This window comes from Balearica regulorum, chromosome 1, assembly GCF_011004875.1.
Source record: "Balearica regulorum gibbericeps isolate bBalReg1 chromosome 1, bBalReg1.pri, whole genome shotgun sequence".
Taxonomy (NCBI): domain Eukaryota; kingdom Metazoa; phylum Chordata; class Aves; order Gruiformes; family Gruidae; genus Balearica; species Balearica regulorum.
In genome coordinates this window covers 128281007-128307663 of record NC_046184.1, presented here as the reverse complement: position 1 = coordinate 128307663, position 26657 = coordinate 128281007, and the positions used below count along the sequence as shown (strand labels likewise).

Below are 26657 nucleotides of genomic sequence, written 5' to 3'. Positions count from 1 at the left end.
AATGATAGGGAAGCAGAAATAGGTGGTTTTGCTGTTAGGTGGCAGGCCTATGAAGGTATTAATTTCAAAATGGTGTTGTCACTACTGCAACTGTCAATTACGACCAGTGTTTATTTTCAAAAGTTACTTTTCACTTTACTTAAGCATATGTAAGTGTACAAAAATATAACTGCAATATCTTACATGAAGGTCAAACAAGTCTTGGAGATATCGGACATGGTGGAATTTAGGAATATTGGAATAATTTCCTTCTTTCATTTTTCTTGTGATGATGCATAAGTTTCTGCCCCTAGATGGTTTCCATAAGAGGGCAAAAAATACATACATACATCCCACATCCAATCTAATGGGATTCTCCATCTTCCAGTGGCATGGGAACCTCAGTAGCCTGCCAAAAGGTTAAGTATGAAGGTGATATGCAGAATGTTCCTGATCACATCTGTTCAGTGGGCTCACATGCAACACAAAAATGCAAGGCAAAGCCAAATGAAAAAAATTGTACATATCATTTATATAGCACTCTTTTATTTTTCTTTTCTTTTTTTTTTAACCTGGAAGTATAATGTTTACTATTTTCTATTACCCACCTGACAAAGAATTTAATACAGTGATGCAGTATGTAATCTGTAAGAGATTTATTTCTACTATTTTGTTGGTTATCTGCCCAGACTATTAATTTTTATTTTAAAAAAAACAGTTGATAATTTTTTTTGATGGCTCAGAAGTTAATTTGTGGGATTTTGTGTGTGCGTTTTTTCCTCCCTACTACTGTTAAAAGACAACTTGCTTGGTTGAACACCATTTTTCAGAGATTTATTTTTTTTTTCTCTGCAAAGTGATAAATCCATCCTTTTTTCTTCTCGCTTCTGCTTGGTGTTTCACCAAGTTTAAAGGAGATGCTTTCCATGGAATCAATTCTTGTTTAACAGGTGAAATATAGGATAGAATGAAAAACGCAGGGGAAAAAAATACACAAAACCTGTTGACAACTACAAAAAGGAATAAAACAGTATAAATCAGCTACGAGAGATTTTTGTATACTTACCTTTAAAAAGAGAAGGGAAATATATATTGATGCTGTAAACATGAAGAAAAGTTTCCTGTTTTTCTAGAAAAAAATCCATATGGGGCAGAATGAGGCGAAATTAATTTTCAGCTGTATGTGAAATTTATCTTCACAGACTGCTGTGAAGAGTTTTCCAATGTCCTCTCTTGTTTATTTGTCAAATTCTTTTTCAATTCTTGCTTCTAAGGCTGAATTAATGTTATGTGTTAGATGTTTAGTATTAGAGGAGAAGATTAATAACTTGATTTTATGAAATAGAAGGATGTTTTTGTCATATCTTTGTAAATGCAAAGCTTTAGGAAACCCCCAAAGAAATTAAAACAACCAACAAAGATAATCTAATCTTACTAAAGCAAACTCATTCTCCTGCTTTCTACTCCTAAAGTTCTGCCTTCTATAAGCTTTTCAAAGGTATGCTTTTGTCTGAAGTTTGACAAGTTGCTCTATGTCCATTCATGGATATTTTGGATTACAGTACAGACTTCTGCATTTTCTTGGGGAAAAAAAAAATGCATTGGAAATAAGAATTTCAGATGTATGCTTTTATCATTTGTACTCAATAAGGAACCATTTCAGAAGCATTTGAATAGACAAGATCTCAGCCTTATATTAGTCAGTGAAAGTTCTGTATTTGCAGGACCATTCAGCATTCATGATTGTTGTCAACAGCTCATATTTTCTTTGCTACTTGATTGACTAGTAGTGATCAAAAGTGTATCCTCTGGGGTATTCTCACAATCGCAATGCTTGATCAAAAGAAAAATACCTAGATGTGAAATAAGTACATCTTTGCCTTTCCAGATGTGAAAAAAAACCTCAAAAGCTAAGGCCTTAAAAATATGTACAGAATTTTACCTGTGCATCCTGGTAGTATGTAGATCTTTGGGCACTGTTGGTTTCATAGGTATTGAGTGATAAACTTCATAAGAGTCTGTTTTGCTAGACATGAACAACAATGGAGACAGTACTTTAGCAGGACAGTCCCACAATTTTCTTCACAGTCTTTCTTTTAGGTGTTTTTGTTGCTGTGATTTTTAGGGTTTTTTTACCTTTGTGTAGAGATCCACATGAATAAGGTGGGACATTCTTGTACACTAGATACTTAAAATGCAAGATGTATTCCTTTTTTCTCTTTTTTCCCCTACTTTGACCACCTTCTCTTCAGTTAAGAAAAAAACATGAAATGCATATGTGTGTTTTCCAGCCAACATCTCAAAGAAACAACATCCTGAAGTAGATGTCAATTCAAGCAGAGAAAAAGTTTTCTTTACTTTTCCACATTTCATGCTCTTCTTTTCTTCAAACTTAACCATGTTCTTTTAGTTCTCTACATAGAGCTTTTCCACTCTTCATTCTGTCACTCTCTTCTGTACCATGGGGTCAGAATATCAAGGTATCCCATAGACAGGTATCTATCACAGTTGCAAATCAACTAACATTAAGGTGAAATAGCTACTGATGAACTGGTGAGGGGGATGTCATTTCTAGCAAAGGGTGAAAAGCACAAGTCTTATGCTCATATTTAAGCAGACTCTTGTTAGTCAGTGCTCTATATGCTTTCACAAGGCTGCTGTACAACCAAGAGATTAAATAATACCAGATGAGAAAAGATGGACTGTTGATTCAAGGGAACTGTGAGAAGCTGGGCATTAGAGCATCTACTCCTGGGATACAGAAGTCATTGAGAATTTAAACCTTTTATATATTTTTCTGTCCTATTGTTATCACAGGATTCAATCACACATCCATTGCTTCTGGGACCTAAAATTTTAAGAATGATAAATGGTTATAAATATGAGACCTATAATGGAACCAATACATTAAGTAGTTACTATTGCCATATTGGTTTTACTTTAACATTTATAGACAAATAGTGTATAAATTACATGTTAGGGTGAAGATGGCTGCATGGGTCCATGTCAAACACTGGAGCAGCCTCTGTCATACTGTCTGAAATAAATTTTGTTCATCAGTGGTAGCAAGTGAATGAATATTTTCCTTGTACTGATAGGCAAATTAGTCTTGTGGACAATAGGTAAGACATACAGTTCTAGTAAACCCTCTACAATGTATTCATAACCTATGTGATTTTCATTGCCTGAATTTTATTTAAGTAGCTATTGCAGATTTGAGGTTTTAGACTGGTATTGCTTTTAATTTTAACTGCCTAGTGATAAAGGTACACAGTTCGGACCACACTGGAGAATAAAAAGAGAAAAATTGTTTGCAGCATTTGCTCTTAATAATGAATGTAACATTGAGTTTCCGTGGGCTTATAATATTTCCTTGAACTCACGACATAGGTTGGTTTGTTTGTTTGTTTGTTTGTTTGTTTGATCTGGTGCCTCCAGTAAGAGACATATGGAAAATTTTCTTAGTTCTAACACATGAACATTTTTTACCCTCTGCAGTATACGCATGCTTGCTGGAGGGCTCTGCTCCCTGCTACACTTTCTGCTAGCTGAGGGGCTCCACATCTACTGTATCCATCATGCTCCAGCTGTAATCAGCAAACTCATCCCATCTTTCTTCTTTTTTCGCACCTGGGGATTCTTTAATTTTCTTTCTCTTTTTCTGTTCTTTGAGGCCATTAACTTGGTTTCCTTTGCTTATACTGTTTGTGTTGCTCTGCCTTTGATATCATTCTTCTTGAGTTTTGTTTCATCCCAACAGCTTTGGTTTCTGACACAGCGTACAAGATGAGTCAGATTGACAGTGCAGTTAGTATTTAGAGTCGCAATAAGAAAGTCTGTGTCACTGGGGGGCATCTGGAGCTTTAAGTTCTTTTGATGATATTTTGGGGTTTTGAGAGAAAATTCTGTTAGGGAACTCAGCTGACAAAGTATCCACCCAAAATGTTTCAGTACCTTACATCTGACAGTTTAGAACATAATTACCTTAAAGCCCAGCCAATTTGTGCTTCTGTCTGCAGGAGGTTTATATCCATATGACTCAAATCACACACATGCACAACTTTGAGTCATTAAATACCATCATCCTCTTCAAACAATGGTTTTAAACATTCTGAGATAGTTCCAAAATGCCTCTCTTCTTACGGAGCAAGAAGCCTACGCTGCATCTAGTAAAGGATCTGACGTTGCGATGGAAACCTGGATGTGCCTCAGAAGGAATTCCAGCTCTGGCAACTGACATCGCCACTGTTGCAGAACAGAGCTCTTTGCAGACCAAAACATAAATTTGGCCAATTCAGTCTGAATACTGAGGGAAGACAAAAAACCATATATGACAATTTTACTTAGCTTGCCTCTTCAGAGAATGGGATGACAGTTAAGTGTGGTTTTGGGGGGGGGGGGGGGTTCCCCTTCAAGCGCCTTCTAGAAATTTTAAAATCATGAAATTCAGTAATATGAACTCAACGTAACGCTCAAACACATAGAAAGAAATAGAAGAGAATATTTATATGTGCAAATTAAATAGCCAATACGTCGCTATGTATTGCTCCCTGGCCACCAATGGCAGAGTCCTCTCATCTAGTTAATGTACTCTTGACTCTCAGAGCTTGATGGATTGTTTATACCTTCTCCCTATTTACAAGAGATAGGTATCTCAAGAACAGAGAAAGAGAATATTACCAATTTGGAAAAAATTTACTTAGGTGACTGTTTATGATATTCTCAAGCCACATAATAAACAAATATCTCAAGTAGCACCTTAATGGAGGAATAACATAACGTACAGTAATGGAAATATGTTCTTTAAAATACTGAATTATTTTAAATTGCATGTACAGGTAAGAATGGTGATCAGCTCTTAAACAGCTTAAAAGCAGCAAGAATGATCCATATTCAGTGGATGAATTGTTTGCTTTGCATAAAGTTTAAACAACTTTATTTGTTTTGTGCAGCCAAATTCTTGAACGGAGTAATAAATTATACTTATAGCTTCATTATAAGGAAGTAATTTTATGTTTGTTTTCCATACAAGTCCATGAATTAGCTGGATAGCTAAGAGTCATACCATTCCAGAATTTACATTTCTAAGAATATTCTCTAATTTATATCTTTCTGTTCAGGTTTACATTTTCTCTAGAAAATTGGACTATAGAGTTCTTTGAATTAAGTTCCTCTTATTCTTTGTTCTTAAGCATTTCTGTCCCCTCTTCTTGAAAAGAAAAAAGGAAATAGATATTAAGAAATCTAAAGAGGAGAAAATGTAGCCACCTTTGAGATTCTGCCATGTTCGATGCACGCGAGACTGTTGTAAATCAGCAATCAGCTCACAGAGTCTGAGAATGGAAATAAGAAAATGAATGTTTCCACAGTGCTCTCTGCAGGATCCTCTTTCAGCAGATCAGAGGTCGAATGCATTTGCAAAACAGTAGGAGAGAAATTTTGCATTGTCACAGTGTGTTCCTGGGGAGTACTCAATGTTACACACTCATTTGCTGCCCACCTGGAAACTCATGCGAAAAAAACCCCCAACATTCAAGTAATTTTGTCTTTGAGCCTAATTAAAGTGCATAATGAAATGTGAGAAAGAAGACCATGTTCCTTAGTCTCTGGCTGCCTGGCTTATCAACATCCAGCAGCAGAGGAAATAAGTTTCAGGAGAGAGACCACACTACTGAAGATTGTAGGTAATGCAGAAGGAACATCTTGGTCTGGGAGTATGAGTATTGAAGGCTAAGGTAAACAAGTTAGCGGGCCGTTAGGTTAAAACATCCTTTATTCTATAATCGGAAGGGTCACAAGACCCATTTTAATTAAAGGATGCAAAAAGGTTACCACTTCCACTTCAAAGCATGCTCAGATGTGATGAGTAGGTGGCTCTTGGTGTGGTGTCCAAGTTCCAATTTGGCATTTGCTTGAGGTACTAAAACATGATCTGTTCACCCCTGAGAGCTGTCGTAATGGTGTCTGCCAACAAGTTGGTTGTCTAGTTTCACAGGTAAATACATGGAACTTTTACTGCGTATTTGCTTTTGGGGAAATTGTCTTCAAACACACAGTAAGGACAGTTGTGTTAGAAGGAGTTTGATAAAAGGGAAAGATAAACCTTTAGTGACAGAGTAAGGCCAACTCATTCTAAATATTATAGTTAATGGCTGAGAAAAGTAAAATTATCATGAATAGCTATAAAATACAAACAGAATACAATGTCTGATTTTCTATCTTTTGCTTGGGATGAAAATAATGACAAAAACAATGTCATATACATTGGATTTTGTTTTTCATATTAGACTTTTATTTCTATTTTTATTGCATTGCAGAAACTCAACTTACTGTATGAAAGTGTCCATTTCGCTGACGGTGGGTGAAAATGACACTGGACTCTGCTACAATTCAAAGATGAAATATTTTGAAAAAGCTGAACTTAGCAAAAGCAAGGAAATCTCATGCCCTGAAATTGAGGATTTTTTATTTCCATTTAGAGAGCCTGAAATTCTGTGGTATAAGGTAAGCAATGCAAAAGATTTTCAGCTTCAACAAGATATTATGTAATTTTCTGATGATTTTCATGATCTAAATATTATATGAAGCTTGGATTGTTTTAAGATTTCTTAAGAACAGACAACAGAATCAAAGACAGAAAAGAATGTACTAAGTGAGAAAGAGAGAGAGAGAAATTCAAATAGTTCCTTTAGTAAACTTTAGACCTGGTATTTTCTTAATATCCATTTATGGATGTCACAAAGAATTGGTAGCTTTCTGCTAACAAGAGGGCTAAAAAAGAAAAGTGTTACCAATCTGGGCTGGTTTGATATGCTAAGGTAAAACCATGTGAGCTGCTTATACAGCAACTGTTTGTGCCTTACCAAGCTAAAGAGTGTGTTTCTAAAACCTCAGACATAAAATCTAGTTAGAAAATTATAAATAGGATAACTCTGCATGCTGTTATCTGAATAAATGGCTTAATTATGCAGCATAAAATTCAGCAAAGACTTTCAAAATTTTAGTCTTTAGATAGTAGCTCTTACTTGCAAAGGTCAGTGATTTCATTGTTCTTACCAATAACTTTATTTCAATATTGTGAACTGATTTCTAGATCATTACTTAAGGGCCAAGTGCTTGCAAATAGTGCTGCCCATGGGCAGCTCACTACAGCTTCCATAAAGAGCAGCTTGAGTTCTGGGTTTCTTACCATCTGCAGGAAATACTCAGTACCTCAGTACTGTTATGCATGCAATTTTAAGTCCCTAAACAGTTCGGTAAATCTGAAATTTAGATTCTGTGTATTTTGTCTACACAGACGTCTACAGACATCTGTGTATATAAGGAGTCCTAGTTTAACTATGTGCTGGTATGCATTCTAATTCTTTTCTAAAAGTCTGACAATTTACTTGATTACATAAATGCATTTAAATATGGTACACAAGACTATGCTATCTAATAAGTAAAAACTTCTGGCCTAGAAGGATTCTGGTAGAATTAACTGACAGTATGTCTAAGATGGGAGGTATGTAACCAATTATTTTTTTACACTCATCTTGGATTTTGTGTTTGTAATACAATATATACCTGAAGTTCTATCAAATTTAAAAATATAGCTGGCTTCTTAAACAAGAGCTCAAAAGACTGGCTTTTTTAAGAGTCTTGACAGTTTTTGTGTGAATGAGCTCAAACAAGCTCTTATACTTTAACAGTTTTAAAAAAACTTTACTGTATAAGCAATGATTATGCTAAGAAAATCAAGTAAAATATTTTGTGACAGTTCATCGAAAGAAATTTTTCTTATGAAGAGCAACAATCTCTTTTTCTAACATCTCATAAATATACTGGTTTGCAATACCTAAAAAGAAAAAAAAAAAACAAAAAACAAAACCCTAGAAACACTAAAAATATTCAAAGCTGTTTCAAATAGTACCTAGGTTAATTAGGTAAAAATAAGTTAATCATTTTAGGGAGCTAAGAAACATGCATGCAAAAATGTATATTCTGTATTACAGCATAAAAAGTAATGTTTAGGTAGTAAAAATTGAAATACTAACTCCTTTTTTTAGATGCAAACCTCACCGTTTGCTAAGAGTTTAGAGGGCATTCAAAGATGTTTTTAGAAAGAGATATATAACTTAACCTCATTTCTCTTTACTTTCATCTTCTGTTTCTCTACTTCTTTTAGTTATAATTTTCTTAAAAACTAAATTTAAAAAAAAATTCTCCCCTGCAACCTGTATCTACTGGCAATATAACAGTCATGGATCACAGATATAAATATAATGGCAAATAAATAAATGAAATAGGAGCCCCTCAGCAAACTAATGTCAAATAAAAAAACACCAAAGGACTCAACTCATCTTCTTTTTTGTGTCAGAGGACAAATATTAAGTCAGCTGATAAAATTCTACAGTCTTTTTCTCTTTTTAATCAACACTTAACTGAGATGGATTTTTAGATATTTAATGTATGTGAAGCTCATAACTATCCTGAGCTCTTGCCTAGTCTTCTTGGCTTTGAGAAGCATTGTCTACAATGGTCCAATTTAAGTGTAAGAACATAGTCACTGAAGTGTTATATTATCTTTAAACAGGAATGCAAGTCAAAGACATGGAGATCAAGTATTGTGTTTAAAAAGGACACTCTTGTCATTCGGGAAGTTAAAGAGGATGACATTGGAAATTACACTTGTGAGTTAAAATATGGATTCTTTGTTGTCAGAAGAACTACGGAATTAACAGTTACAGGTAATTACGGGCTTTGCTATCTCTTATATTTAGAAAAAAACATTGAATATTGTGATTTGAGTTGCGTGTATTTAAGTCATACCTACATAAGTGCTTTTGCACAAAACTTTGCTGTGTGCCTAGATATGAACGGTTGATACATCAAAGCTGTCCTGCATACTTCACTGTAATATGTGTAACATTTTGAACAAGTCTGAGTTTTGGTCTACTACAAAGTCTTGTGGGTAAGTCTTGTTATTGAATAGAAAACGTGGACAAAGAACAGGTAGCTTCAGCAAACACTGCCTCTAACAGAAAATAAACTGAAAATAAGTTCATTAAATCTATCATACTTCATGTGGTTAAATGCATTGGGAGATAAGAACAGCTGTAGCTACAGCCCAATAGCAGTAGCTCTAGCCCAGTGAGACCGTTGCGTACCGTGGGTGATGATAGGTATGTCAGGGGTAGTGTTTGAACAGTGCATGGCTGAAGCACGGTAGCATTCTTCCTGTAGTACTCTCTCCCAGCTTTCTGTAGTTTATAGTTCAAGAAGTTCCTGATCTCAATCGTCATGTGCCATGGTTACGAATTAACCTATTTTCCATTAGTCTGATTATTGTTTTAATCCATTTATTCTTGGCTTCAAAAACATTTTGAAGTATCAAGTTCCACAGAGGAATTATGTAACATAAATAAACTCTATAATTTAGCAGACAGCAATTGAAGAAGATGCATTAAATATAATCTGCATTTAAAACTACCATATCAATATGTAAAATCCATTATGGATGTAAACAAAATATATACCATAATAGTAATGTTCACAGCAGCAGAACAGCGTGAAGCATGGTCCATTAAATTTTCAGTTGCTCACCAAATCTCTGACCTCTGTTTTACAAATATGTAAAGAATATAGCTTTGTAAGTTTCTTTGTAAAGAACATACACCTAAGGTAGAAAGTAAGCCTCTAGGATTACATGATGACATTGGAAGACAGGAGTCCATCACAATCTATGTAATGCAGTGTAATTCCACAGTATATTCCTAAAAGAAGACGGAAACAGGATTTTCCTAGCGAACTGGAGGTGAACTAGCTTCATATGGTTGATAAAGATGTTTGCATATATAAGTTCTTGCACCTTCAAAGTACCACATCAGCCAAGAAACAAGTGGTAGGAAGGATTTCTGTGGCATTTTCTTCTTTCTTCCTTCGTATCTAATATATAAATATATTGCACGATGACAATAACAGCACTTAGGTTGTGCATTAAGTTGAATTGTAACAGTTTCTTTTTGTGGTGAAAAGTTTGTCTTCTATTTTGATGTAACCCATTTGCTCTCCACATTATCAGAAATTATAGTGAATTATGGTTTGTAATTTTCTTCCAGTAGATTAGTCTGGAAATCATATTGTTTATGTTGTTTTGAGAGAATTCAAGTAATTAATCATATTTATTTAAGCTCAATATCCAGGATCTCTTCATAATTTTTCTTTTGTATGGAATTGATTTATTTGGTCAGTACAGACAGGCAATTACTGTCTACTGATTAACCTCACAGTAAACATCCATATACTCTGTTTGATTGACTCTCATATGAAGAAAGCAGAGACAGAGTCTTGAAGAATTTGATTTATACCAGAAGGAGGTTGTCAATTATGTTTTGCAATATATGATGTATGGATTTGAAGAGTACATATTCCTTCAGTCCTTAGGTGATCCCTTCTGTCCCTATGGCTGGTGCTCTGCTGCGCAGTGCTAGTTCAAACGGACTCAGACTGACATAAAGGAGAAAGAAAAAACCATTGGAACCAGATGCATGTTACTATTTGTAGTAATAGTTTAAAAAATGTAATTCATCACTTGTGGTGTAGGTAGGAGTTCAGTATTTAATGTTTAACTAGACAGAGACAGAGAGAGATTTGGCTGATTTTGATGTGCTAAAAATGAATGAATTTGTACGGAGAGAATTATTCAGTTTCCACCTCTGCAAACCCCGGCAGATGTAAGGACAACCTCCAAATTAGTAAACTGTTTGGGTAGCACTGTAGGTCTTCATACCATCTCTATAATATTATGTGACTAAACAGAACAAACAGATTTACTCATAGTACTACTAATTTTATACTACCTCTGTAGTGATGTCTTGATAAGACTTTTTATCCATGTTTTGTAAGAAGAGATTCATGATTTAGGTGCCTGTCTTATGCTTTCTCCATGAGCTGAAAAACAGATGTTTGTTTTACTGTGTTAATGAAAACAGACCTTCAGAGGAACCTGAAGGTCCTGGTGATTTTTAAGACAGGAGTGGGTTGCTCTCTTAATAAAAAAGGAAGAATAACATAAATCTTACTGAGAAGATAGGATGTCTTCAGACAATATGAGAAAGGATAGAAACAGTTTTCTTGATGTTATAAACAGTCATCAAAAGCTCTCTTTCTAGTAATATGCATAGGAATTAGATCAGAAGGTAGAACATCTTCACAAGAGTTTGTTGGAAGAACAGGTCCATATGTATTATCAACTGCAATACCATAAATTAAGTAGCAGCTCCTGGATTACTTAAGGCAGGCAGGGTGAGCCAGCTATGACACCGGTGGGATGTGGCAGCAGCCTGCCTTCCTCACCTCTTCTCTCGGGGCAACTGTGGGAGAACATTAACTTCAGGATCCCCTTTATTTTTCCACACAACGCACTTTGGCAGCCCTGCTGTCTCCTATAGGGAAACCACTGTTGCTATTACAGACTATTAAACTATGGATATAATTATATAGGCACATTATTTTCAATACTGATGTTGTGTATGCTTGTTGTGATAATCTCAGTGCTTCACACCTTACATCATACCTATGCACCTTGCAGTGGAATATGGAATGGCTTCTATTCTGATTTAGAATTAAAGTTGGGGAAAAAAAAAAAAAAAAAAGGAAAAAAAAAGCAAAAATAAAGAAGGAAATTAACACATTTTGAAAAAGGCCAAACTCACTTTACAGGTGGTATCTGTCTCATCTAACTACAGCAGCTGAAAATCCCTAGGTCATGGAAAAAAAAAATTTCCCTCCTTTTATAGAATGAGAAAAAAATTGCCCTTTCTTAGCTTAAATTATGAGCACTGAATGCCACCTTAGTTACACCTTTAAAGTAACAACCATATTTAGTGCTCACATTTTTGGTTTTATAAAAAACTCTTGTTAAGGGCAGCAACATTGCACTAACATTTGTAAATAATGCACAAAAATCTTCAAATGTTATGTACCTATTCCTTACCAAGAATAAGTAAATACTTTACTTCTGATCCAGAATATAATTTCTTCTTATAATATGGATGTATCTTTCAGGTTTTTATTAGGATAATTCTTTTTAATGTTGTTTGGAAGATCTGTATCTCACACTGAAAATATATTATGTAAGTGATTTGAATCAATTTCCTTATTGTTCTGAGATCTGACTTAGAAATTATCTGCTTTGCAAAATACTAACTGTGCACTGATTATTCTAGCTTGTAACTAATGCAAATATTCACATTAACAGCATAATTTGTGGTTCTCTGTTTCTGCTTATGTAATTACACATAAAAAATCCTGCAATGTACAAAAACATTTGTAGACATTTTTACCTTCAGATTGGTCAGATTAGCAATTTTTTCTTTTATATGTGGAATTTTAATTAAGGCATACCTACTCTTTGTGATATACTTAATTAAATGTATGTTCTGACTTGGGAAGAATCATATTTTAACAGCATAGTATTAATTTAGTCATAGTGCACAACATGGGTCAGAAGTATTTTCCAGCACTGATTTTTTTAAATTAAATGTTAGGTTTAGTAGTATTTTTTTGTTGCTCTTCCTTATACTATCAAGACATTTGCAAGTGCAAGGACTTTTACAGAATTTCTTTCAGGTCAGATGAAGTCCATCTTGGGTCTAAGAGAGAGTATATGTGTCCCTGCTGCAATATCAAATTGTTCTTCGTGATGAACATCACAAAGCAAACAAACTCCATCAGCCTTGAAGTTGGAGCATTACTTATTCAATTCCTCCCTGACTTTTTTAGTTTTAAATATTAAAATATTCTTTCCATTCTGTTAAAAGTGAGAAGCCCTTATACCTTGCAGATGGAATCACAGCTAATCAGTATGTTCTTTCCTCTGAAGCCTTCCCTCAGAGATACCCTTTATTGTCTTTATTCATTGATTAGTCCTTTTAAAGTCCCCTTGAAAACAAATCCTGCTGGAATGAGATCAATTTTAGATTTAGAGATTTGAGCGTGTTCACAATCAAGCTTTAGCAATAATTAATTTAATGTAAATTCATACAAGTCTTCTTATGATTTAAATATAGTCTGTTTGGTTTAAAATATTTCTGCCATAATCTTGAAAGTGTCAGTTGACTCTTTTCCATCTGCTCTTCATGACTTTTCATCTTTAGATTTTTTAGGCAAAAAAAGGAATGGAATTTGTTTGTTTCACAGTTATACAGTAGTTGGCTCTCTCAGTTTTTCTTAAAGGTTGGGATTTGTTGAATAAGCTTTGTCTCTTTTGCTTTCTGACAGAATTAGTCTGCATTAGCATAGTAGCAATCTTAAATAACCATATGTACGTATGTATTTTTAGTGCTGAAAAGTCCACTGTTAAAATAAATAGTATTTTTAATTAAATTATATACCTAGCCTCACAGCTCACTACAATTGGATCTTATATACATGGCCAGTCACCATACTTTGGGGGGAGAAAAAAGAATGGGGGGGCGACTTTGAAGGTTTGAGCCTGCTGTAACTGGTCTGTATTCTAACTGTATAAGACAAAATGTGCACCCTTTATTCCCCAAAATGTTGGCATTCATTCTTTCCGGTTCCGCTGCTCTTTCTCTCTCAATATATTGGAATGCAGAAAGGTGCCCTAATAAGCATGTGCCTTTTTTTTTTTTTTTTTCTTTTCACGGGTGCTACAAAGTAAGAAAAGCATTAAAGAACAAAGACAGGTTTTTTCCCAAGCATTTAGAGCTTGAGAACAGACTCTGCTTGGTTTCTGCAGTTAATGACAGGGATGAACCATTTTGAATGCACCCAGCTCCTCCTTGCTTCAGCTGATCCTAATAATTATCAGAGCTGATGCTCATTCCTTTTGTTCGCCATGAATTTAATTCAACTGCAGAACATGTTCATAGATAGAAATTCTATTTACCATTATTCTGTGCAAAGACTAATAAAATATAAAGCAAACAATAGACTCATTATGAAAGCAGCATGTTTAAAATACCAGCCTAGCATTTTTATAATACATAAAATCCTGTAGGTTTAACAAATTCATGGCTGAAGAGTGGGTTGGATGGGGGTTTTTTAATTAGAAATGAGAGATCTTCTTTTATAGTGCAATAATTTTTGTGTGGCTGAAAACAAGGATCTAAATTAATCTCCTGTGTGCATTTGAGTAATAATAATCAGAATGTTATGTAGAGATTTGATTAAAACATTCTCTATAAATGTTCATTTAACATATTCATTGTAAATGTCTTTAGTGGGTTATTCAAAACCAGCCTTATATGAAGACAGCAATGAGCAAAGCTTCATGTATTTTACTCCAAAGTAAGCGCAAATAATGTCACATACTGTATGTTATGGGTTGAAATTAGAAAACCAACTTCATCAACTTTGCGAAAGAACGGATGCATAAGTTAAAGGGAGACAGACTCCCAGCTCTATCTTGAACCTTGCTGCTGGTGTCCTTCTGACCCTTGCGATAGGCCAAATTGGGGTGTTCACAAAGGCCAGCTTTATAATTGGAGATTATTCCTATCTGTGGTCACTGGAGAGAGAGAAGCTCCTCTAAATAGTAATTTAGAGAAGCAGATAGAGTTGGGTGGCCAGAACTTGTCTTCTAAGACAGTCTCTATGGGCAATATAAGGAGTGGAGTTTCCTCTGCCTAAAATTAGATCTGATGAATAACTTGTTCCTTTTGGGTGATATGTTTACATGCTATTTGTTCTGGATGAAGTCCTAATTCAGGCATAATATACCTTCTGTAATATTCTCTCCTTCTTAGTTGCTCTATTTTTCTGTTATTTGCCAAAAATTCCTCCAGGACATGGCTGCTATGGCTGACTTTTCTTATTTTGCTAATGCTTTTTATACAAGTACACCTTATTTTGCACTTCCCTGCCGTAACCTAGGTCTTCCTCTCTACCTGGCAGTGTATCTTCAGAAGAGGAGAAGTGATCAGACTTGTGGCTTTTTGTGTGAATAATGTAAAAACAGAACATTAGTTATAAAACCCTAAGACATATTAGAATGTTTTGTGTTTAGTACATTAAAGTAAGTTTCAGTATTTACCAGCTTAATCATCCTTGTTCACTGTGTGTCACGTCCATTGATACCTCTGCTTATCTCATACAATGTTAATGAATGGAAAAGAATGTGTACAACTTATGATAGTTACTTCGGTAGATGCTACGAATCAATGTAATTGATGGTGCAGTCATGACTGTGTTGGAGTTCTGTACTCCCTGTTGACAATATGAGGACAGTGAAAGATAAGGGGAAATTTTAACATGTTGTTATCAGTAGAAGAAATCTTCTTATTTCTTGACAAAACTGAAGAATTCCACTTAAATTCGATATTATGTAACCAGTGCAGTGTGTTGCTGTCTATGCTGTTGTTAAAATTATGACATTTTTGCTTATTTCTATCCATAGTGTTGTTATTAGGAACCTGATTACTTTTTAAACTTGTATTAGACTTTTTTTGCTGCAGATTTTTTTTTCAGTTGTGGCTTTGTGTGTAACGTTAAAAACTAATCTAAAAAAAAAAAAAAATTACTCCAAACAAATGTGGTTTTTACACTAATTGAGAAAAATTTAGGGAAGTGCCATTTCTTGGTGTGATGGAAGTTTGTTTGTGTGAGTCAGTTTCCATTTCTTCATGATTCATATCAGAATATTGAAATATAAACATTTTGAGTAGATATTGTTACCATGGTACTGCTTCCCATTGTTTCATTTTAGTGTGGTGAAGTTGTTAAGATGAGCTCCCTTCTACAGAGAGAAGGAAATGGTTGGACAACAATGTTTATTGCAAACTTGTGTTACTGACTACTAAAGACATAAAAGACTTAGAAACCCTTAGTTCAATAAGATGTTGCAAAAATTAAATAAATCTATTCTTAAAGCACCCAAGATGCTTGTTAAGAAACCTTTTAAAATGTAGTTAAATGACATTCAATGTTAATGTTTCGCATTATTGCTATGGAATCAGAAGACTTCATTTTACTTTTACGTTCCCCTAGAGTATGTTAAATCCAATAATATTGTCCCAACCGAGCATTTATCATTTCCCTAGCTTTTCTTTGAAAGTTTTACATAATTTATGTGTACAGTGGAGTCTTTCAGGATGATATTTTAATAAACTAGAGTATAAAATATATAAGTACAATAGCATATGGACCTTGTCTTGCCTCCATCCCTAAAAACAATCAGTACACATCCTTAAAAACAGTCTGTACACAGTTATACTAAATGAGTATTTAGCTTTAAAATGGAGGGGAATTTTTCATCGTTTTCAATATATTTCAATTGGCTTCGTCAAATTCTTAACTCAGAGCTACAAAGTGAAATGATACTGGTAGCACCTATGTTCAGCAAGAAATTCCAGATAGTACATGTATGTGAAATCATTGCAATTGTTATTACAGGCAGAAAAACATTGCTTAAAGAAGACGACATCTCAATTTTACTGCAGCATTACCTGTTTAGGTACAGCATTAAGAGAACAGAATCACAGAATGGTTTGGGTTGGAAGGGGCCTCAAAGATCATCTAGTTCCAACCCCCCTGCTGCGGGCAGGGACACTCTTCACAATAGTAACATCAAAATCATGTAGAAAGTACCTGAGATGTATTCCACTATATCAAAAGTACACTTATCTTAAAGAGTATTCATGTCTTTAGATGACCTCAGAAATACTGTCCTCTGCCCTTACCATCCCTCAAAAAAGAAGTGATCAGGCTTTTTTCCATGTTGTTGCTCACAGTATTAATTAACCATATAAAATATCATAGTATATAAACAATGGAAAAACAGTGCATATCAGATTTAAGAAACAAGTTTTACTTGGAATTCTTTTACAAGTGTGATTCAAGAGTGAAATCTTGGTTTCTTTGAGATCAGTGGCAGTTTGCCCATCGACTTAACAGAGCCAATATTTAATCTTTTGACTTTTCCATCAAGAAAGATCAGAATTCAAGTTCATTTTTAAAAGTGAAATCAGATTTTTTTAAAAAAAAACCAACCCTGCAAATCACCTTGATGTTTTATTGGTTACTTTCTTGTGCAATTTCTTTCAATCAATTAATCAATTACTTTTTAAAAAGAAATTTAAAAATACCTTCATCATGTTTTAGTAACAGGAAAAAAGGCATGATAGCTGCATAGTGACCATTCAAACCAGAATGAACAGTAAATGAAAACTTTTTTACCACAATAAAAGGCGAAAACCTGCCCATCTATTTTTACATGACAGGTTTTAATTTTGGATCTGGCTGAGAATACAGTTCTTCCTAATTTACTCACTTGGGGAATAGTTTGATCCTATTCTTACTGGAATCAGTATGGATGAAACACCTGCTGCCTTACTGGAAAAAATACAGAGCTAAAATAAAGCAGTCAAGAGAATAAATTTTCTATTCTAGGGTACTTTATCTGAAAAGTTTAAAAATTAAAGATATGTGAAAAGGAATAGGAAAGAATAAATCAAAATTATATCATAATTTAACTTCTGATGTTTGACTTATCTGTGTGAGAGCTTAATATAGGAAAACAATTTCACCAACTTATTTTTTTCTGTGGGAAGTTGATAACACACGGTAATTGTTTGAATATGAGAAAGAAATTGGAACCAGCAATGACATTTTTCATTTCTTTAATACAGTTTTTCTTTTCACTTTGGAGTATTATATTCACATCCAGAACTGCATTAATTTAAAAATATGAGATATAACTTCATTGAAACAAGACTGGGGAGTGATATAAATCAGCAGATTTCCTCCATATTCTTTAAACAAGAGGGAGGAACTAGAATAAAGATGCCTGTGAGTTTTCTCCCTTTCTAAATCATTCTGTCTCTTCTCACTGCATCCTTCCCATGGTAAACAAGATGATGATATTTCTCCAGACACAGGATATGGCAAGAACCATTCTCAGTCCTTAATAAGCCCTTTATGGAATCAACAGTCCCACAGCATAGTTTTAATCAAGTTGTGGGAGGTTTATTTATGGTGAATATATGATCTCTTGTGGGTTTTTTTTCTCAAGAGGTAAGATTCCTCTCACCTAACTTTAATACTTACAGCCATTGCATATGAGCTAGCTGCCCTTTATAGCAATTCCATGGCCTGACTTGTCTCCTAATGCCAATGCGTGAAACATCAGATGAGTTCTGTTATACAAAGTCCCACTTCCATCTCTTGAATATCAAAGGAGCTTTAGGTGACAAACTCAAATGTACATTTATAATACAGGCATCTAAATTATGTGGATCCTACTTTAAGTTTTCACATTTGTTATGTTCATAATCTTTGGAAATGGTAAGCTGGCTCTACATTATATTTTGTTGTTATAAAACAAGTCCAAAAATTAATGACAGCTTTTTGAAGCAGACAAGAACAAATCTGTAGTAGAAATGTTATTTTTCAGACTGAGATGTACAGCTGAAAAAAATAAAGCCAGCTTTTGGGTGTACAAGGCTGTCTTCAGATCTCAGGGGCTTAATATACCAGCTGGTCTAATAAAATATATTGCTTCTACCTTGTTTTGTCTAAGCCATCATGTCTACAACAACATTACTATTATTGTTTTTCATGGTATTTAGGTTTTCTTCAGATGGAATCACAGCATGCATTTCTTTAAGCTAGCTGTATTGTGCAAAATAAGTATAGGGGTTTTTATTAAAATATTACTGTTTTGATTCATTTTGGCAGCTAGAATAAACTGTGCTTCACATGTAACACAGAGGGTACCCTTTTCCATTCTGTGCTTTCTTTGAAAGTGATGATTGTGGTTACAAGCCAACTGAAAGCTTTCCTTTTATATTTCACTGTTCTGAATACAACTCAAACTAAACATAAAGAAAATTGAGTCCTCTCCGAAAACAAAGGTTTTGATTTGAGAGTTGCAGTAAACAGAATAAATGTTTTATTAGTAGGTACATGGGTTATGATGTTTCAGTGTAGAGGTGGTAAATTTATTTTAAACTACTACTTCTGTTTACTACTTAGCTGTGTCTTCTAACAGGGCATTTTTAATGTTGGTATCCACTGGCATTAATGCCCGGTTGGGTAAAGAACTTGAGGAGAGATGCGATTTTTATTTGATTGTCATGCAGCTCTGCCAGGAAACCTTGTCTCTTCCACGCACATCACGGGAGGCAAGCCTTACTCCCTGCGAACACCTCCTGCTTCCTCCACAGCCTTGCGCCCGGTGCGAGAGCCCGAGCGCCAGCTGCCTTACAGCAACCCATGCTGGACCTGTCCTAACGTACCAGCCCCCCTGACTCTGACACAGTTTGTGATTTCAATGACCAAAACAAGCCTCTCTCATTTTGCCAAGCCTGCCCTTTGAAAGCACAGACCAGCGATGCATTTTGGGTTTTGGTGTCGCTTTCCAAGACGTGCTTCAGTGGCGGCAGCAGCGGGGACCTCCGAAGGGGCCACCCCGCCTCCCCACAAACACCGCTGCAGTTGTTCCTGCCCTCTCGCAAACCACCCGTCCGCGCATCCTCCCCTGTGCCAAACTTGGGCAGCGGCAGCGGACAAGCCAAGGCTTAGTAGGAGGGCAGCACAAAATAATAGCCCGCTGTGGATGGAGGCTGTAGGGACCACTGCTTCTGCAGGGCTGGAGGGACCACTAACCCCCCCACCCAAGAAACAGAGGAGCTGCAGTCACCCTTCCGTAAAGTGGCAGAGCATTACTTAAATCCTGTTTTGATTTTTCAGGTGTTCCATTCCTTCAAAACAATTCCATTCGTTTTTTGGAATTTTTGAGCTAGTATTCAAAATTCAAAAAGCCACTCATGAATAACTTGGCAAAGGGCAAAAAATGCATTGTGATAAGTTAATTTAAATAGAAATAGGCTCATTCCTTTGTGTGGGTTGCATATGCTTTTATTATTAAAAAAAAAATAATCGAGATTTTTTAAGCAAATTCAGTTTTCTGAGGAGCTACCCCGACACCTTCAGGAAAAAAGAAAAATAAGGCTAGGTGAACTGTTTGTCATTTTTGTACAGCTAGCAATATCTAGACTTTTTGGTCACATTTGAGGAATGACAGTTTCTTAGGATAAATGGAGGGGCAGGAACAGAGATTAAGGAAGAAAACACACTTGCAAAATGTGGATAATGTCACATTTACTAGAAATTATGTGATCATAAGAGGAAAAGCATTTATTTTTCCTACTCTTGTGCACAAATAAAAAACTGTACACTTAATAGGAAATAGTCCTATGCAGCTACTGTTCTGACAAAGACGGGTTCTAAAGATTGAAGGAGAAAAATATTTGAAAGAGCTATTCTGGCTTCTGAAAAGTCAAGGACATTACAAAATAGTTTTGCATGTGCTCTGTAATGCCTTATTCTAATATACTATAAATGCTACTGGGCAAATTACATCTCCTATTTTCAAAAGCTAAATTCTGTACTATTCTGCTCTAGGTGTCTTCTCGTCTGTGTGGTTCATGAACATCCTCATGACCTATCATAGTAGATTTGATGATATGCACATAAAGCTGAGGTAACAATGATTTATAAACTCCACTCAGAAAGATATACAGGTATATATGCCTGCTATGGTGTGGACAGAAAGCTTAAAGCACTGAGAATATCTTACTTTATGCTGCAGTTTATGTAAGTTAGAATACTACCGTTAAATACAAGTTCAAGGTCCTGCTATTACTTAGTTAGTGACATGGTTTAGGCCCAGCCGGCAGCTGAGGGCCACGCAGCCGCTCACTCACTCCTTCCCCAGCAGGATGGGGAGGAGAAGCGTAACAAAAGGCTCGGGTCGAGATAAGGACAGGGAGAGCTCACTAATTATCGTCACGAGCAAAACAAACTGAACTTAGAAAAAGGGATTCATCTAATTTATTACTAAACAGAATAGAGCAATGAAAAAAAAAATAACATAAAGTCTTAAAACACCTCCCCCCACCCCTCCCACCTTCCCGGGCTCAACTTCACTCCCGGCTTCAACCTCCTCCCCCCTCAGCGGCGAAGGGGGGGGGGGAATGGGGGGAGGGGGATGGGGGTTGCGGTCAGTGCAGCGCACGTTGTTACTGCCGCTTCCTTGTCCTCGGGGGGAGGACTCCTCTCATCGCTCCCCTGCTCCAAAATGGAGTCTCTCCCACGGGCTACAGTCCTTCCCGAACTGCTCCGGGGTGGTCTCTTCCATGGGGTGCAGACCTTTAGGAGAAATCTGCTCCAGCGTGGGTCTCCCACGGGGTCACAAGTCCTGCCAGCAAAACCTGCCCTGGCGTGGGGTCCCCTCTCCACGGGTCTACCGGTCTGGACAGGGACTTGCTTCAGCCCGGGCTTCCCACGGGCCACAGCCTCCCTCGGGTGCCTCCACCTGCTCCGGCGTGGGGTCCTCCACGGGCTGCAGGTGGAATCTCTACACCCCCTCATCCTCCTTCCATGGGCTGCAGGGGGACAGCCTGCTTCACCATGGTCTTCTCCACGGGCTGCAGGGGGATCTCTGCTCCGGTGCCTGGAGCACTTCCTCCCCCCTCCTCCTCCGCTGACCTTGGTGTTACATCTCCACACTTGCCCCACCAGCTCAAGAAAAAACCTTCCCCCTTCTTCAATATGTTATCACAGAGGCGCTGATGGGCTTGGCCTTGGCCAGGGGCGGGCCCATCTTGGAGCCGGCTGGCATTGGCTCTGTCAGACACAGGGGAAGCTTCTAGAAGCTCCTCACAGGAGCCACCCCTATAGCCCATGGCCCCAGCTGCTACCAAAACCTTGCCACACAAACCCAACACAGTAATTCCCTAAGAAAAGTAATTTCTTTTAGTTGTATTACTTTCTTTTTTTCTGACCTGTCTTTTTAAAACACCAGTTCTGAAAAATGTTACTTAATTCAGCAAAACTAACCCAAACCCAAACAACATAAATGACTCTTCTAGGCCTTATAGGCCAAATTAAAATACTTTGTTGATTTGAAAATTTTCTTTCCATTTTTGAATGTATGGCAAAGTAACTCTTCTAAAAAAACATTCCCGCTGACCTAGTTTCCTTATTAAACTGAGTGCTTCATAGTATCAAAGGACAGAACACTTGCATTAACTTGATTAAAAATACTATACTGAGTCAATAGAAAAATGATGAATCTACTCTTGGGATTTTAAAAGCATTTTGTGAGTAGAAAGGAGATCCTTTTTAATAAGTAAATTGTTACAGAATGAATAGCTACATGTGTAAAAGGTCCTTATAGTTCCTACTCATGTACATCATGGAAGAGTAAATGAAATGACTAGAGTATGAGATGCAATTCTGGCTCAAGAACTGAATTGGAGGGGTTCTTAATTATTGTTTGTTTATGGCAGTTGATAACATCTAGTTAAATTAACTGAAATGCTGTTAAATTTTCAGGATATGGGTTGTTTCTACACCACACATAGCAAAAGGATATTTATTTTGTTGGAGCCCTTTCAGCATTATTGGCATGTTAGGATACAAAAAAGTTGTTTTGTGTAACTTCAGACATTGCAAGAGAAGTTAAGCCAGTGCTGGAATAGGTCTGTCATAAAATAAAAATATTGAAGTGGGTTTGCATTCATACTATTTGTATTTTCCTGCTTTATTGTAGTCTGTAAAAGATTTTTTTTAAAAAGTCATTCGCACAGCAGTGGTGGGCTGTTATGTTAAAAGATTTGAAGGAGGCTGAAAAGTGCATTCATTTACAGCTAAGAAATATTTGATGACTTTTTACTTATTCAAATATAAAGCACATTCACAACTTTTAAAATTAGTTTTATTTGTTGTACTTCTAATTAAAAATATTTAAGTGTTTATAATTAAACATACACACACATATTCAATAAATTGGAATGGAGCTTACTGATTACCAGTCAACAGAAAACATTCCCAGTTCAAACACATCTTTTCTTTCTCCAAATCTTTGCCCGCTTTTTTATCTGGGAGGAGAGGAGAGAAGAAGGAGAGGGAGAGAGAGGGAGAGGGAGAGGAAAAAGAAAACCAAGCAGCAAAAGGAAAAAGACCAGAGAAAAAGAAGAAAAAGGGTCAGGGAGCCAACTGAAAGGGGTCTCCATCAGCAGACCTGAGGAAGCCTGTTTTTCTCAGGGAGGGCGGATGTCCCCTCTGCCGTGTAAGCTTTCCAGAGCAGGGCTGGGGACTCCTGATGTGGCCGATGCCAGTTATCAGGACTCTTCTTGTGTCGCTGGCTGGCAGCTGCATGGTCTTGGCCAGAAGAAGAGCAAACAAGACCACCGTGCTCTGAGCTGCCCTGAAAAAGCCCAATTGTCCTCTAGATGCCCTGAGTGCCTCCACTTCTGTGCTTCTTCACTGTGTGTCTCAGGGCACTGGGGAGGTTCATTTTCCATTGAAAGTGACTCTCAAAGGCCCTTGCCAGCCTTAGGTCTGATTTCCCAAAGCATCCCAGATTTAGGCTTTCCTAGGTTTCTGATTTCCAACGGGAATTTGGCAGTTGCTCTCAGACCTCCAAGGTGATTCCAGCATGTACACGTCTATGACCCAGGAGAAAATGACCTGAGGCTCAGGATGACCGGAGGCTACTTGAAGCATACGCTCTCATCAGAGAGAGGGGGAGATGGAGACCTGGCAGACCTGTTGGTGTTTCATGACCTGCACAGCTGTGGGAGGGGCAGTGTGTGTGTGCCTATAGAGGGCTCTTTGTTCCCCCAGAGCCGCAGCCCTCAGCAGCAAGGACGTGAGGAGGGGAAGCAGGGCAGTGGGAGCACCAGGTACGTGGGGAGGAAGAGGAGGAGGATTTCCCCTCACAGAGGTGTCCAGCAGAGCCCTGGGAGGCAAGTGAGCTTACACTGGGACATGCCAGTGCCGGCATCTCCTGTGCAGCTCTCTCCTCTGACGGAGGAGCGAGGACAGACGGGGAACCTAAGTTACAGAACGGGTGAAAACAGAGGCCCCTGAACCCACTTCTCCACAAAACATTCTCCTGATTCACTGACAGCTGAGTATGGGAGCATCTCAGAGGGGCCCACATTCCCCGACAATGCCTTGCCCATGCATACATGGACAGAATGTCTGTTCAAACAAGCTAATTTATTGGCATCTCTGCAGTTGCACTCATGGTGGTAACAGAGGTCTCTGCTGCAAGCTTCCTTGCAGCCACATCTTGCGCTGGACCCTGGTTTTGCTGAATGCCTTGAAGAACAGCTGGACCATGGTCCTTACTGGATGCAGATCCATTTCTACTGAAGAGTCTAAACTATGCAGGAAACAACTCCTAGCTACCTTATCTATGTCTACCAAGACTATTCAAAGGCCCTACACATCCATGGGTACTCTTGGAGGTATTCCTGAACTGGATCCTGAAGGAGCAGGAGGGGGGCAGCGCCATCCCTTGGCATTGGAGTGAGCAACTCAGGAAATAACAGCCAGGCTGCCCTCAGCAAGAGCTGCAAGCAGCAGGCTGGTTCCCCACATGGAGGAAGGGGCAGCTGCCAAGGTTGCACAGGAAGCAGGAGCCCCGACTTCACTTCAGCTCATCCTCAAGGTGTAGACGGAATCAAAGCTGCTTTGTCTTGCAGATGCATGCCAGCTCCATGCAGCTGCAGGAATGCCTCACTGTCATCTTCCCCCCCGCTCCGGTGGAAGAAGTGTCCGATGGGTGATCTCAGGGGCATGAGCAGCAGGTGGTGGAAGATGTTGTCTTGTGGGCGCTCAGGTCTTCGCAGGCGCTGCCCACTCCCATGCCCAGATACAACCTCGTCAGAAAGTTGTTCTTCGGACAGGCTTGGCAAAGGCAGCAACGGTCCCCAGCTTAAGCAGAGCCTTGTCATGATCCAGAGGGTCATAAAGGTCTGGTCTGTCCTGCCAGTCACCCTTGTCTCTCCTCCTCCTCCACATTGCTGGAGCTTCCCTGCTGGCTGCCCCTGCCAGAGTCAGCGCTCCTCCGCCTGACCAGCCTGCAGAGCCCCAGGAGCATGAGCAGGGCATCAGCAGAGGCCCAAAGCCACCAGTGCTGGCAGGCAGCGTGGGGCACGCCTTCTGGGGAGATGTCATGCTGCTCCTGGCTCCTCTGCTCCATCTCCTCCAGCAGCCAAGTCATCTCCCGGTTCTGCTGCTCCTCACGCTGCCGCAGAATCTCTTGCGTGGCCGCATCGTTCGAGTCGCCGACCCGCAGTGCGTACTGCACGATGCTCAGCACCGTCAGGACGTGGGTGATGCTCACACCCATTGCTTGGAGGAGGAGAAGGGAGAGAAGGGGCTCAGCGGGGCTGGGTGGGAGGGAGATGGCGGCTGGGGCAGCGGGGGCAGGAGACGCAGGGGCCCGCGGACGGGCGGCAGAGAGGGCGAGGGAGCTGGGAGGCAGCAAGGGGAAGCTCGGTGAGCGCTGCGGGGACGGGGGCACATCCCCGCAGCCCCCCGGGCCCTCGCCGTGGCTGGCAGCCCCGGGCACCTCCGCGCCCAGCCCCGAGGGCGGCACCTGCCCTGCCCAAGCGCTCCCCGCAGCGGCTGCGCCCTCGCCCGCCCCGGCCTTAGCAACCCCCCGGGGGCCGGCGCCTCTGCCCCGGCCCTGCTCCAGCCCAGCCTCCCGCCGCCCACCGCACTCACCGCCGGCCCGAGCCGAAGTGCGGCGGCGGCGTTGCCGGTTGGCGCCACTGGTGACACCCCCGTGACTTGTCCTCTGTGCCGTCACGGGCGTCACAGCCCCGCGGCCGCACCCGCCCGCCCGGCCGCGCCCATCGCCCGTGGCTCTGCGGCCCCTGAGAGGGGCAAAGCGCAACCCGCCCCCGGCAGGACAGAGCCCAGGGCCCCTCGGCCTGCCCAGCAAGAGCCGCGGGGGCGGCACGGGGCCGTCCCTGGCGTGCACAGGGAGATCCACGCCCGGCTGAGCCCCGCGCTCGGGCTCCCGGCCCCCTCCACGGCACCGGCACCACCACCACCACCAGCAAGGAGCCTCTGGGGAGAAGCTATTGCTCCTGCTTTAGTAAGTGTGCATGTAGCACATACACTCCCACTTCTGCTACTCATAGACTAGAATCATAGAATTGGTTTGGTTGGAAAAGACCTTTAAGATCATCAAGTCCAACCATTAGCCTAACACTGCCAAGTCCAACCACTAAACCATGTTACTAAGCGCCACATCTATGCATTTTAAATACCTCCAGGGATGGTGACTAAACCACTTCCCTGGGCAGCTTGTTCCAATGATTGACAACCCTTTCCCTGAAGAAGTTTTTCCTAATATCCAACCTAAACGCCCCTGGCGCAATTTGAGGCCATTTCCTCTTGTCCTATCGCTCGTTACTTGGCAGAAGAGACCAACCCCCACCTGGCTACAGCCTCCTTTCAGGTAGTTGTAGAGAGTGATAAGGTGTCCCCTCAGCCTCCTGTTCTCCAGGCTAAACCACCCCCAGTTCCCTGAGCCGCTCCTCATAGGACTTCACCAGCTTCGTTGCCCTTCTTGGGACACGCTCCAGCACCTCAATGTCCTTCTTGTACTCCAACCTATGTCAGATAATTACAGACCTGCATTGCACCCAGAGACTTTTGACCTCCCAGCCTGACAGGGATGCAGAAATCAGAAGTTATGGAGGCATGTCTATTACTGGTCATATTCCTACTCTCTCTAAGAAGAAGGAAAAATAAATACAAAGTAAAGACAAAGCAGGATTTTGCAATGCAGTAAAGAGCAGCCCCTGACCTCTTCTCACACAGGCCAAGCCTGAGGCTCCACCACTGCCAAAACCTGTCTGTAT

General features: G+C 39.1%; 1 protein-coding gene across 1 annotated transcript in view; it reads left to right on the top strand.

Moving 5' to 3' along the window:
* IL1RAPL1 (interleukin 1 receptor accessory protein like 1) overlaps window positions 1-26657 on the top strand; it is a 772877-nt gene that overhangs the window by 476106 nt on the left and 270114 nt on the right. Inside the window, exons 4-5 of the mRNA XM_075774760.1 lie at window positions 6297-6483; window positions 8555-8708. Coding sequence (XP_075630875.1) covers window positions 6297-6483; window positions 8555-8708 — 341 coding nt within the window. The remainder of the gene's footprint in view (window positions 1-6296; window positions 6484-8554; window positions 8709-26657) is intronic.